Raw genomic sequence first — 13,946 nt, 5'->3', positions numbered from 1 at the left:
AATAATAATACGAAAAACATTGCATAATTATTTATTTTAATTATCCGAATTAGAATATTCATTCCACAAATACTCAATTAGTGCATTTCGTAAAGCAAAATTAGAATGTTTATTCATATAATTTTAATGTATTTTTATATATCTTGCAATTAAATCTACTTGAATATATTATATTATGTTTAATATAACAAAATAAAATAAAAAACTAAAACTAAAAATCATAAAAAAAAATTTTTGTAGCGTTGCTACAGTAGTACGCTACATATAGCGTGGAGTTTCATTTATCTCCAAAGTGGAGATGAATTTGGCGCAGCACTGGACCACTCCAAAGTGGAGATATGCACCACATTCTTGCAACGTTGGAGATGCTCTAAGTTCATCCCTATATATATATATATATATATTTCTGACAGATTGCTCAGCCACAATTGGTGGGAGCGGCTCTCAAAATTTTAAGATTAATGCGAATATCCTCTGGAATTGTGTTGATAAAAAATGATGGGATATCTTTGGGGCTACGCGCAATTTTAACTTTTGAACAAAGCCATTTTGTCAACTTCAACAAAAGATAAACAAATAAAACAGTAGGAAAAACCAGTGATACAAGTAAGCTGTGAGCCTGATTGTACTTATCCAACAGTACCAGAACTCAAGAAGGATCATGACCCCATAAACTCTTCCTATACTACACACAGTGATGATTATTGCAACTCTTCCTATATATCCCCATGAACTTGGCCACAAACTCTGCACCAAAAAGAAACATAAACTGAATATTATTTTGTGGCCCCAAAAAAGATTAATAATTTGATTACTACAACGATGTAACAACCTTCTAGTTTCAACAGAGCAGTTGTTCCTGTCGGTAGCCTCTTGTCCTGTAACAATAAACTTCAGTTACTTTTTGTCTGTCCGCTAAACAATAGAAACAAGTTCATGGAATCCTACTTACATAGTAAGCGTGCCAGTAGTAGAGTTCCCTTTTTAAACCGGCTTCAACTTGCTTAAGAAACTGTTCTACAAGCTTCTGCATGTTGAAAAAACAACTATATATGTGAGGAAACAAAAGAAAAATGAGATTCTTGGTAACTTTTTCGTTGAATTATCACCTGGAGTATCAGCTTGGGAGGAACAAAATCCATAAGAAGCTTTTGAAGCTTTCCCCGTACAATGAACAATCTGATAGAATCACATCATGCAGAATGTCACTTATGTTTTTCCATATGAACAAAATCCACAACGAACTTACCTTTTACGTGAGGGATCAGCTAGGATTTCTGATGCAAGTTCGATCGAAACCTCTTCCCATCCAAGTGGGATTGGTTGATCATCAGCAAAAGGATAGCTGCATTGGCAGAGTTCTCTCATCTCAAGAACAAATATGGTTTGTGATCTTTATGTAAGGTTGGGAGATTTGCTTCAAGTTCTTACTTGTGTGCTTTGCAGGCTTCAAGAGCCATGATTGCTTTCCTCAAGTTTTGTTTTGATTTGGCAGCAATATTGGCAGCAAAATCCATGGATAGGTCAAACTCCTCTTTCCTTGAAATCTGAATAAGTACCTCCATAATCTGCAAAAAGCCAGTGTAAACATGATTAAATTTAAGCAGTTGGCAAGGGAATTCATTTGATCAATTCATATGGCTTAATTTAGTCAAAACTCAAAAGAATCATTATCACGAATGGTTCAACCAGAATTGGTATGTCTTTTTGTACGAAAAGAAAGGAAGGAGCGTTAATTTGCATTTACCCCTCACCGTGGCATATCGAATTACGTTGTTTTCTAATGCCCCATCTTGAGGTATGCTGATATATGATGATTTCAGATGCATTTAGCTGTAAAAAGAATAAAGTTACACTACCAAATTATAGGAATACTTACTTCATGTGTTACTGGGGCAACTACTTTTATAACTTTGCAGCTTTTTATAACTGATTCTAGGATATTTGTGTCATCTTCACAGAAGAGTATGAATTTACAAGAATCCGAGTGACAGTCCATAATCCATTTTATCAAGTGATGAATATTCTCTGGTGCCTTGTCAACATCTTTAAGAACTATAACTGAAATAAATACACAACATTATTGGCTTTGATTTGATTGCTTTAAACTGTTCAAGAGGAAGTTTACTTGAAGAATGAATCAAACCTTTGTAATTTGCCTTGAAAATAGCAGTGCTGATTTCAGGGGTAACTGCATAATCGGTGCTTATTTCTTTGACTAATCCCATTAATGCATATTTAGCATTTGTTTCCAAGTTTACATTGAGCTCGAAATGATGAGCACTTGAAGCAAGTGGAACAAGAACCTGCATTGGCCTTTTCTCCTAATGTATTCAAATAATAAATATGTCAAACTCTAAATCTGTGGATTGTGTCCAGATATCTATAGTTTTCAAGAACAAGAAATGTGTAGGTATCTAATGGTGGTAGAAGACTGTGATGTGAATTTTGAGAATTTATTTAACATTTCTCTGAAATATTGCTTATACAAATACCTGAACCTGGAATTTTCTTAGTTCACGAGATACCTGAACAAAAGGGAAAGAAGAAAGACTACAGTAAGCCTGAACAAGTTTTAAAATGTAAAAAACAATCTGGTATGCTGTTAGAAATTGCTAGAGACATACATTCCAACAAGGGTCTCCATATATTTCTCGCAGGAAAGCCATTGTTAGTGCCCTTTTCCCTGAACCAGATGATCCTTTGAACAATATATTAGGACAACTTTCATGGGATGCCTAAAAGGTGAAACAAATCATAAGTGAAGAGCTTTTACATAGTAAAATAAAACATCCGCATAAACAGAAGATGAGAAATTAGGTAAGGAACAAAATACATTTTAGGTAAAGGACTTACAAGTTGCTTCAGAAGCTGAGCTTCTTGTTTGTGACAGGTGAATCCATTCAAAGAAGCCGGTTGATATTTATCAGCCCAAAATGGCCTTAGTTTTTCAACTACAATTGCCTTCCCAATGAAAGCGGCCTCGTTAAAGTCTTGCTTTTCTGGTGATTTCTTTGAGGTCCTGCAGGGTCCTCTCCTCATCACACAAGCAAACCAGGTCTCACTTTGGCACTTCAGTCTATTTACTGTGAACTTCATTGAGTTTACACTACTACTCCTCCCACTGCTTTCACTTATCTTACTACTTTCAGTGCTAAGCTTACCGTTACTATGTTTGTTAGCAGCTGAACTAGAAGTCATTGTGGTTCTTGATAAGCCAGCATTTGATGAGAACCCTCGATAATTCAGATTGACGGTTCTATTAGCACTCATTTGTTGATGGGAAACAGAATCCTTTGGGAGAACATGGTTTCCAAAGCTTCCATTAATTGGCGACTCATTGGTTTGCATTTGCATTTCCAAGGGACCGACATCACGAGAAAAGAAGATATCACCGGGTGAAATGGACTCTGTGCTTTCGAACATAGAAGCATTATACACGGGACTTCTAAAAATCTTTGCATTGGCGATCATTTCATTCATTTCACCTACTGTTTGTTGTTTCACCAGGGAGACTGTTTGCTTGCATACCATGTTCCTTGAGATTGGCGACAGTTTCCTTGGTTCCCCTCTTTGTCTTGGCGGTGCAGTCACCGATCGACGACTATAGTTTGAATTTTCACTCCCTTTACCATCCCCAAGAAGCTGCCCGATTGTTCCTATTTCATCTTTTGTCGGAGTTCTACAACTTTGCTTACTGTCTAAGCCAGCAACCTCACCATTTCCCATTTCATTAATCAATTTATGCTCCTCTCTCCCATGTTTATAAGGAGATGCATGCCTCCGTTTCTCAAGTTTTGACTTCGACAAGGGGCTAACATGTCGACTGTCAGCTGTCTTTGTCTTGTAAGGAGACTTGCTGTTGTGTCTCCTTGGAAGGGGACTGATTGTAGGAGGAGATCCATTGTCATGTTCAGCCTTAGAAGAATTTTTTCGGCTGGGTTTCAAAGGGCTAATGTTTCTTGGAAAATTGGACTCCATTTTATCTGCCTCCACAAGAATGGAAGTTCTCTTTTTTCGGTCATGTTCTTGCCATTCAGTTTCTGTATCTGATGGCTCATAACCGCTTCGCCTTTGCTTCAACGGAGTATAGGAATGACGCTGAGATGCTCTGCCACTTCGAGACAAGTTCTCCATCTTTTTTCTTCTTGAAACACAACCAAAGCTCTCAGCCAACTTACTGAATTTAAGACAACCTAAGACGGAGCAAGAATTCGGTGGAATTTAATCCAAAGAAACGTGGATGCAGATACTTACTGAATTTAAGGATTCCGATAATTACAAAGCATTTATCATCACTATGACCTTTGAAATTGGACAGTTAAGGTTTTATTCCAGCGGTTTCACAACTTCAATACTCTGTTTCTAGTGATCTCTAAGCTTCTTTCGAGGATGCTTTTGTCTCGTCCTTTATGTCTCTTTGTTGCATTAGCTGCTTGGCTGGTACTAGACAAAGAAGTTTCATTACCAGATTTTTCATTTTTTTCCTGAAATTTCGAGTCCAATACTCGTTATTGTCGCATAGTTCTTGTCAGATGTGTTTTTGATACTCGTGCCGAGTCGGGTAACATAGTCATCGTCATTGATTGCATGCCATTTTTCTCCATGGAAGCTATTGCAAAGGTGGCGCTTTGTTGCTGAAAACTTGATTGTTTTCCTATGATGTTTTAGTATCTGCCCATGATGTTTTGGATCTTCTGAACTTAATAAAACAAGGCCAGCTACTTCTGGTAGACTTGTCTGTTGTTTTATTAGTTGTAAATGGTGCTGCAGAAACATGAAAAGGACAATTTCCTCGCAATGCAGTCATCTGCATTGCAAATTTCATTTAAAAAATTGTTCAACACTGAATGGTTTTTTACAATCTTGGATTGCAGACAAAACCTGATGATGCTTTTATATTATAATATGTGCAATGATCTGCAGAACATTAATACTTCTAGAAGGGCATATTCCAATTTCCAGAAATCTAAACCAAAATTCCAGTATCTATTTTTTTACTAAAATTTCCACGTTGACAGGAGGAACAAAAAAGAATCGCGTCATGCTTTATCGTTAAAATACTCTCGGAAAAATTTCGTCTCGGCTGGAGCTATCTATTACTTGCTGAATTCATTTGTTGCCATCGGAGACAATGGCAGTTTGCAATAAACCTTGATATCCCAGCAATTAACGTTTACAATGATAGGCATACAGAGTTGCTGTATTTTGTTGGTCTCTTTTATTAGGCATACAAAGTGGCTGTGTTTTCCATTAAGGTTTTAGACAAACTGATCCGGGTATTCATCAACAGTGGTATATTTCACTTCAGGGTAAAGCTCAGATACCAAACCGGAACAAGCTTCTATATTGAAATTTGTTGCCTTTCCCTTCACAAACATAGGATGGCTGAACGACAAAATGAAATTCCTGGGAACAGGTGACTCTGCAGAAAACAAAGCACCTAAAGTTCAACATCTGGATCATCAAGCTAAAGCACTGATAAAAAATAATAATAGTAAAACATTTTCTGGTTTGTCCTTAATGAAACTGCCGGTTGCTTTGGCTTCGGATACCAGCAAAAACTATTGGATAAAACAGCTTGGCATCCGTTATTAAAAAAAAAACCTAAACCCTCAAATACAGCTAGTTGATGACAACTAGAGGATTGCATCTTAACTCATATTGCCAATGGCAATGGCCACCAACTCCATTTTTTAAGCACTTTGAATATAATCTGATTAAGTGGAAATGAACTCGAAGGTTTACTGCAACTGTCGTGAGTTTTTTTTTTTAATACCTGAAATGATCTTAAGAAGTTGTTCCTCGGGAACATAGCTCTTTTCAAGGATCTTACTGAAGATACTAATTTTTTACCCATTTTTTATTGATATTATTATTATTATTTTATTTATTATTATTAAAATTATTATTATTACAAACATGCCAAAATCGGGACCCAATTACAAATCTGGAAGCCCAATCAGATGGCCCAATTGAAATCCTAAACTAATTTGGGGTTTTATCTAGGGTTTTCTAAACCCTAGCTCCCAGCCGCCTCAATCTTCTAGAAGGTCAGCCGCCGCCTCTGCTCAGCCACCACCTCCACGTTGACGCTTCAGCTGCTGCCACGCCTCATCGAAAGTTTCCAGAAGAGCCACTCCAGCCACACACATGTCGCCCTAACGGTGAGTCACCACTGGAAGTTTGGTGACTCACCAAGCTCTACTCTTTTACCCGGTCCGAGACAAGCGTCGGTGATGGCTATAAAGCCATCAACCGAACCTGAAAAAAAAGGGAAGAGACAGAGAGAACACAGCAACCAAAACCATCAAAAGATCGAAACAAAAATTAAGAGAAGCCTTACCGAAGAAGCTGCGACGCCACCGAAGTTCATAGGCCGCCGTAGAAACAAAATACCGAAGGTATTTTTCTTAGATCTAGGCAAATACGAGACGTTTTAAGGAAAACTAAGGACAAAGTTGAACGTAGATCACTCGGATCTATCGTTCGGGAGGTTTTTGTTTTTCCTGCCACCGGAAGCGGTGGCCGGCGGTGAGGTTATCGGCGGCACAAGGATACCGACCGGTGACCGGCTTCCCTCCGATGAGGGAAGTTAGAGAGGGACGAGAGAGTTTAAAAACTCTCTCAGAAAGAGAGAGAATGAGAGAGAGGAGAAAATGAATTTTGGCCGAAAGGCCGTCTGGTTTGGGGCTTATATACCCCTCCTCGAACGACGTCGTTTTGGGGAAGGGTCTGTGTGTAATTAATTAAAGGACAAACCTTGTCCGCAACCCAGTAACTTTGTAATTTTCCATTATAGTCACTGAAATCAATTTATGATCGTTTTAATTTGATCTCTTAATTTTATTTAACTTATAATTTAGTCATTAACATAAAATATATATTTTAATTAAAATAACCGATTTAGTCCTCGTAACTTTATTAGTTAATATTTTAAACCCCGAATAACATATTTTAATTTCTTTTAATTTGATATATGAATTTAATATAATTTTTAATCTAGTCACTAAATTATAAAGGGTAGAATAACATATTTAGCCATTGAAATTTTAAATAATTAATTATGAATTAGGTATTTAATTCTATTAGGTTATAATTTAGTCACTAATTTCAATTTTTATTTATTTTTTACAAGTTTTATTTATTTTAAATATATAGTTTTAATTTTGTTCATTGTTTAGTTATATGTTAATTTTATATGTTTACTTTTAATTATTATTACTATTATTATTATTATTTAGCCATATATATATATATATATATATATATATATATATATAATAAATAATATTTATTTTATTTATTAAAATCTTATTTAATTACTTTTAACTTATTTTAAACATATTTTAATATTTATTTATTTTTCAATATTAAGAAAGGGCAGTCTTAAAACAACTGGATGTCCATTTTCTGATATTTTTAAATAAATAAATAAATATCCTATTTTATAAATTATATATTAATTGTTTTAATTATTTATTTATTTTTTAATATCGAAGAAAAGAGCTGTCTTAAGGCACCTAGAAGTCATTTTCTGATATTTCTATATAAATAAATATTTTATTTATATATACATTAATATATTTTTTATAATTATAATTTTGAAATAATAGGATTATAAATTAAATATATTTTGAATTTTTAAATTTCTAATAATAGAGACAATTTATAATTAAAAAGTACCAATTTTGGGCGTTGTAGGGGTGCTAATCCTTCCCTAAACGTAACCGACCACAAATCCCTTTTTATTATTAAAAAGAACGATTTTTTAGTTAAAACGCAGATCGGTTTATCTTTTAATCGATGTTTTCTTAAAAACTCTTTTAAAGGATGATTTTTAGGTATTCGACCTACCTGACCCCAAAGGCTGATGGTGACTCCCAAATTATTTTAAAAACCATTTATTCACATCACTTTTCCCGCCAAATAAAAAATTCGTGCCCGGACGAAAACCAGTTACGACAGCTTGGTGACTACGCTGGGGACTGTCAAACTTTAAAATTAATTATAAATTGTCTTTATTAATTAGAAATTAAAAATTCATTTATTTAATTTTTAATTCTTTTCTTTCAAATTTTTATTACTTATGATTTTCACAATATTTATTATTTTCTTTATTTTTTATTTTTACTTTATTTTTAGATATTAAATTTTTCATTTAATTATTTGTCAAAGGTTTGAATATTTCTCCTCACACACAACACTTGCATTGCATAACATAAGCTTTCTAATCAAGCTTGTCCCTTTTAAGTGGGAGTGAAAACGACGTCTTCGTGAGAATTTATTCTCCGTGTCAGACCTAGCAAGTAACTTTCGGGGTTCATATGCTCTATGTCTTCGTGAGAATTTATTTTCCGTGTCAGGCATAGAGAAATGTGTCACCTCGAATTGAACTCGATCCGCTTAAGTCTATAATGGACTAGGATTGAGGGTTGACAGCCCAAGGGGGCATCAATAAGGACAGTTCGAGTACATTTACTCCTAGAACTGAAAACTTGCATATAATAAACCCTAGAAACTCTCCCGATCTGAAACCATGCCGAAATTTTGTCAGTAGGTATACACAAAGGAGAAATAAGCTCTAGCTTTTAATTTATTTCATTTTCTTTTTCCTGAATAAATGCATGCGAACTAGAAATCATGCGGTTAGGTTAAATTTTCCAAACAAAGCATGAGGTTAAGATTTATACCTTGATAGATAGATTTTTTTCCATTAGTTATTACTAATTATTCTATTTTTTCTTATTTTTTCATGCATGTTACATTGCTCTAATCTGTTCATATTGATTTTTTTTGTTTGCATTGCATGATCATGTCATAACCAAAAGGTGTTTACTGGAAAGACTGTTCATCATATTGGAAAGAAATCGTAAATGGACAAAAAGTTTTATGATCAAACAAAATATGATGCGGCCAAGGAAAGACATCCTGAAGAAACTACGAGGATCGAGGGAAGTTCTGTACATAGAGAACCGATTATATTAATACCAAAAGTATTACACAAAGATCCTACCAGATTGATACCAAAAGCAGTCTATGGTAAGAATATCAGTCAGGGAATTCAGAGTAGTGGAGGTTTTTATGAAGCTCAAGCATATTATTTGAAGGACTTGAACGACCAAAACAAGAAATTGAGCACAGAAATGAAAACCATGCATGAAGATTTTCAGAAGATCAGTCAAGCCTTTCAAAATGTTGGCCTAGGAAGTACCCCAGAAGAGTGGATAACAGGGGTCACCAAGCTGAAAAAGAACTGCAACTTATATGAAGATCTTGTTCAAGAACTTCTTGGACAGAAAGGTTCTCTTACAAGGGAAAATAAGCAACTCCAAGAATTGATACAGAAGATGAAAGAGAATGTCATGGAAGAAGCTACAGTCCAGACAAGCAATATGACCCATAAGCTGATAGACCAACCTGATTTTACGAGGAATTGAAGCAGACTGATAATTCAACTATTGAGCATGAATGGAAATTAACTTGGCTTCAGAGAAGTTAGGACTGAAAGATGTCCCATACATGTAAAAGTTTTGTTTGATGTACCGAAACTTTTGTGTTCAATGAAATCTGTTCTAAGATGATCATTCTTGAGTAACACCTTTTCATACATACATTTTCATTTTGCATCTTTGCATTTTTCATTTTTTCATTTATACTTTTATGTTTGCTTTTGTATTGCACAATTTGCATTTTTATTGTTACATTCACATATTTACATTTGGTTTTAAACAATTTGCATCTTTGCGTTTGTATTTACATTTTCATTTTTACATAATTACATTTGGTTTTAAACTATTTTACATACATTTAAACATGAAAACATGAGAGTAATTTGTGGAGGATTCCATGACAGAATTTCTGAAATCAAAGTGGAGCTAACTTGGTCTTCCTAAACAAGGATAAGAACCATGAATGAGATTTTAGCAAGGGTTGGTAGAATTGAGAAACTATAAGAGCAACTTATCAAGACTCAACAAGAGATGATTGATCAAGTAAAAAAATCCCATAATAATTCAAAAGAGCAAATGACAAAACTGATGGACCTGATAAATGTTGTACTCCATAGAGAGAAACCCTTAAAGGATCCCGCTGTGAAGGCTGTGAATAAGGTTCTGAATGATAATGATGAGTTCGATGTGATATTGTCTGATGATCAAGAACCTATTAGAGAGTATGGTAATTCAAGATAGGTTCAAGATTTGGTCCCAAGGGGCAATCTAAGGAGTCTGGTGAACACTACCCCAATTATAGCTGAAATGAGCACCCAGAACCCCCTTGATAACATGAGAGCATTAAGTCGTTCAGAGCGATCAAAGAAGGTGATAGCCTCACGAGCGAGAAAAACTCTGAAGGTGTTTCAAGAATCTATCTCAGACTTGTACCCTTATTTGGTTAAAGGTCAATATATTACACCAAGATTGGTGAAGGTGTCACCAAAGCCTTATGCCCATTGCTATGGTCAAAATAGCTTCTGTAATTTTCACTTGGGGGTATCTGGACATTCAACAGGGAATTGTTGGTCACTGTTAAAGGAAATAGAGACGCTCGTCGACAAGGGAGTCTTGACACAAGAAATGATCAAGAATTGGGGGGCAAATGAGGATAATGGCCCTGATCCTATTACACACCCAACATTATAGGAGTAATGATGCATAAACAAGTGGAAGTGTTATCTACCACTGTAGTACTTTCTATTTTCAGCATCTTGTTTGAACTTGTTTTTTGTTTCTTTTCTCCGCTTTTGTGCAATAAATAAATGTGTGTTGCTTTTATGGTTATGAGCAAGGAATCAATTTTTAATCTTGAGATTATTGAGTATCAAGTAGATTAAATATTCTTTTAATTTTTTCAAGAATTATATATCTTTGGCAAGTGATAAAATTATACCTTCCATCCAATGCCAATTACTTGATCCTTACTAAAACCAAATTTTGACCGTACATTCATCTGAGACTCTGAAGAAATGTCTCTACATGTTTTTGAGACACCAACTCTAGATGTTTACCTTCTCGGATAGAGTTGGTTGGTTTATGATATTACCCCTTCCACCATATATATGACCTCAAAAGTCACACATTCGACCTTTCAAATACAATGCCATCATAAAAAAACCTCAAAAGAACCAAACTTTCAGTTATCCGTGAATTTTCCTGCAAGAAGAGATGAGATGAGGCATCATGGACCAACTTATTGAAGATGATTTCAAGTGATTGGGACATACTCAAAGAAGAGGTGATTGATTGAAATAAATATATCATGCATTAATTACATTGTTTTCATGTAAATAAAGTTAATCTTGAATATTCATCCCCCTGGAGATACCTCTTTTTACAAAGGTTTCTGTGTATGAGATGATGAACGACATTGTTTCATTTATCCTTTAATATATATATATATATATATATATATATCATTTGTTGTCCTCATTTGAGCCTGAATGATTTTTCTTCTAATTCAACCTAACCAAGGATCACCCTCTACATTGGGGGGTAAAGTGAAGGATATTTGCTCACAAGAATAAAGATTGTCAATACAGTTTTATTACGAATACAAGTTTCCATGAAGTCAAGAAAGTTTTGAACTACAAGGTATGTCAAATACAGAGTGCTTGAAGATCAATCCAATCAAGAATAATGGAAAACCTCTAAAATGCAAAAGGAAAAGGAGATGCTCAAAGAAATTGAAGTATTATACTCATCCAGCAAAGAAAGAAGAAGAAAAAAAGAATAAAAAGAAAAAGGAAAAAATAAAAAGAAAAAAAAGGAAAATTGAATCAAGATGGGTGACTTATTGAGCCTCAAGTTACAAGGTTGATCAAGTACAAACAAGAAGAGCAAGAAATGCTGGAGATATGAGAAAATGGAAATGAATCCAAAATTTGGCAGTCTAGAGGGATCCAGATGATGAAAAAATCCCCAACAAAGTAGATCCAAGTTAAACAAGGCAAGGTAAAGGCATCAGAATAAATTGATCCTTGGTTTGATTACCTTTAAACACTTATTTGGGCCTTTTTATCCTTTTCTTTCGTAACCATAAGCCATGGCCTACGTTACGTACCTGAAAAGTTCATTCTAATCATACATGGATTTCTAAGTGAAAGAGAATATCTTCAGATTTCATTCCGCCTCTCAAGATTGATTCTTATTTGCAAAAATTGGTTTTTAAAATCTTTAATGCATGATATGAAAAATGATAAAGGGGGTTTAAGATGTAAATTTTTAAATAACATCTTGAAACCAAAGGAGGATTCGAGTTGAAAACCTAAAAAGGTGGCTCGAATATTGAATGGTGCAACAAACGACATAAGAGATGATCTTAAGCTCTTAAATGAAGCACCGCACATCCCAAAAGACGTTCCTGAGATTCTGGAATCAAGAAGTATCTCTACAAGATGAGCATAACAACCATTTCTTCAAGTTAGTGGAAGCCCAAAGCGACATACTGAACCAACATGAAAGAACCTACTTTACCAAAATCAACCTACACCTCAAATCAGTCAACAATTTTGACACTTGCCATAGGACTATGATTTTTGAATGATTTAAAAGTGTAATTGATTTATTAAATTCATTGTTTATGATTTGATTATATTGTGAACCTGAAAGGGGTAATACTTTACAAAATTCTTTCATTCTTCAATAAAGAAAAGAGAAAAAAACATTTTCAAACAGGACAATCTCAAATGAGGAAGGTCCTTGAAGCAATTGTTGCTTATTCTACCTCTTTTGTAGAAAAAGAATGAACGAGGCCAGAATAATGAAGCACTTCACATTTTTTAAGGCAAGTGGTCCAAGAAGCCAGAAAGTCTAGAGAATTGAACTTGTGACACTCTCCTATGACATTATTAGCAGCTCATCAAGAAAGATTGTCGTTTATCTCATGCTGAGGCCGATAAGCATCACCAGACAATTTATTTTCCCCAGCCATCAATCTATGTTCTCTAGAAGATTACATCATAGAGCCATGAACAAGTCACTACCTGCACTCTGGTTATACCGTGATGCTGGCTCAAGTCTTGATACATCATTGCTACTTCTTCCATGCTGATCATTTTCCTTGCCAAGATTATATCCATTATGTCATTCAGAAGATTGCTGAACTTGAATTTGAGAACTTATGGCATTGAAACATATTCTACACTTATAGACCTTTCATACGAGGGTGTGATATATCTTGGAGCAACAGAAGGGACAGTCGCTGTAGTGACCATTGCATGAAAATGCACCAACAAAAATATTCTAGTTCATCTTGATGGTGTTTATTTCTTCCAGTAAGGTTGTTACACTGGATGCTACCGGCAACAAGGTCTAAATTTCCAAATCTACTCATCAATTGCTCCAACCGATCATAATTCAGTTCTTACACATTTGTTTTTAAAAATATGCCAAGACAGTAGAAGGTAACCTCTGCATCACTGATTCCAGAGAAAAGAGACAGGACATTGATATCATTGGGGAACTTGTCTCTAGCAGCTCCTCATGTATGGTTTTTAGGGAAACCTATAAGCATTTCTACCTCATCAGGTTCAAGTGGAGTAACTTTATTCCTTCCAACCCATACCAGATTCCATTTTCAGCACTCATCAAGAACATACTTCTGGACACTCGAAGGTGGCTCATCGTCATAAGCTTCAAGAGCCTTACAAATCCTTTTTGTCAATTTGGCACTTCCTGTACATGTTTGTAAACAGCTCAACTTTGTTCTTGGATCCCAGGAAGGTCACCAGTTTGTTGTCAATGGAAAAAGCATCATGTATGGTGCAATGAGTAAGCAGAATAAGAGGAAATTTGTTCTCGATTGGAAGATTATGAATATAACCCCGTTTCCGGGCAGCATCACAAAAATGCTTCGAATCTACAAATTCTGGCTCTACATCGAATAAGTACTGTGATATTCCAGTCTAAACATTAAATGGAGCAAGTGACACGTTCTCGTAGTAGAAA

General features: G+C 35.0%; 1 protein-coding gene across 1 annotated transcript; it reads right to left on the bottom strand.

Moving 5' to 3' along the window:
- Positions 1 to 685: 685 nt before the first annotated feature.
- Positions 686 to 4,137, bottom strand: LOC120153033. The gene is made up of 10 exons (XM_039165061.1): positions 2,857 to 4,137; positions 2,628 to 2,738; positions 2,147 to 2,324; positions 1,880 to 2,061; positions 1,432 to 1,568; positions 1,250 to 1,345; positions 1,110 to 1,179; positions 953 to 1,027; positions 833 to 878; positions 686 to 747 (listed from the first exon to the last, which is right to left on the bottom strand). The coding sequence occupies exons 1-10, from the start codon at positions 4,135 to 4,137 to the stop codon at positions 686 to 688; spliced, it is 2,238 nt and encodes a 745-aa protein (XP_039020992.1).
- Between the last annotated feature and the right edge of the window lie 9,809 nt (positions 4,138 to 13,946).

The sequence above is a fragment of the Hibiscus syriacus genome, unplaced genomic scaffold (assembly GCF_006381635.1).
Source record: "Hibiscus syriacus cultivar Baekdansim isolate YM2019G1 unplaced genomic scaffold, ASM638163v2 tig00111098_pilon, whole genome shotgun sequence".
In the NCBI taxonomy this organism is placed as follows: Eukaryota; Viridiplantae; Streptophyta; class Magnoliopsida; order Malvales; family Malvaceae; genus Hibiscus; species Hibiscus syriacus.
This window is presented reverse-complemented; position numbering and strand designations above follow the sequence as displayed.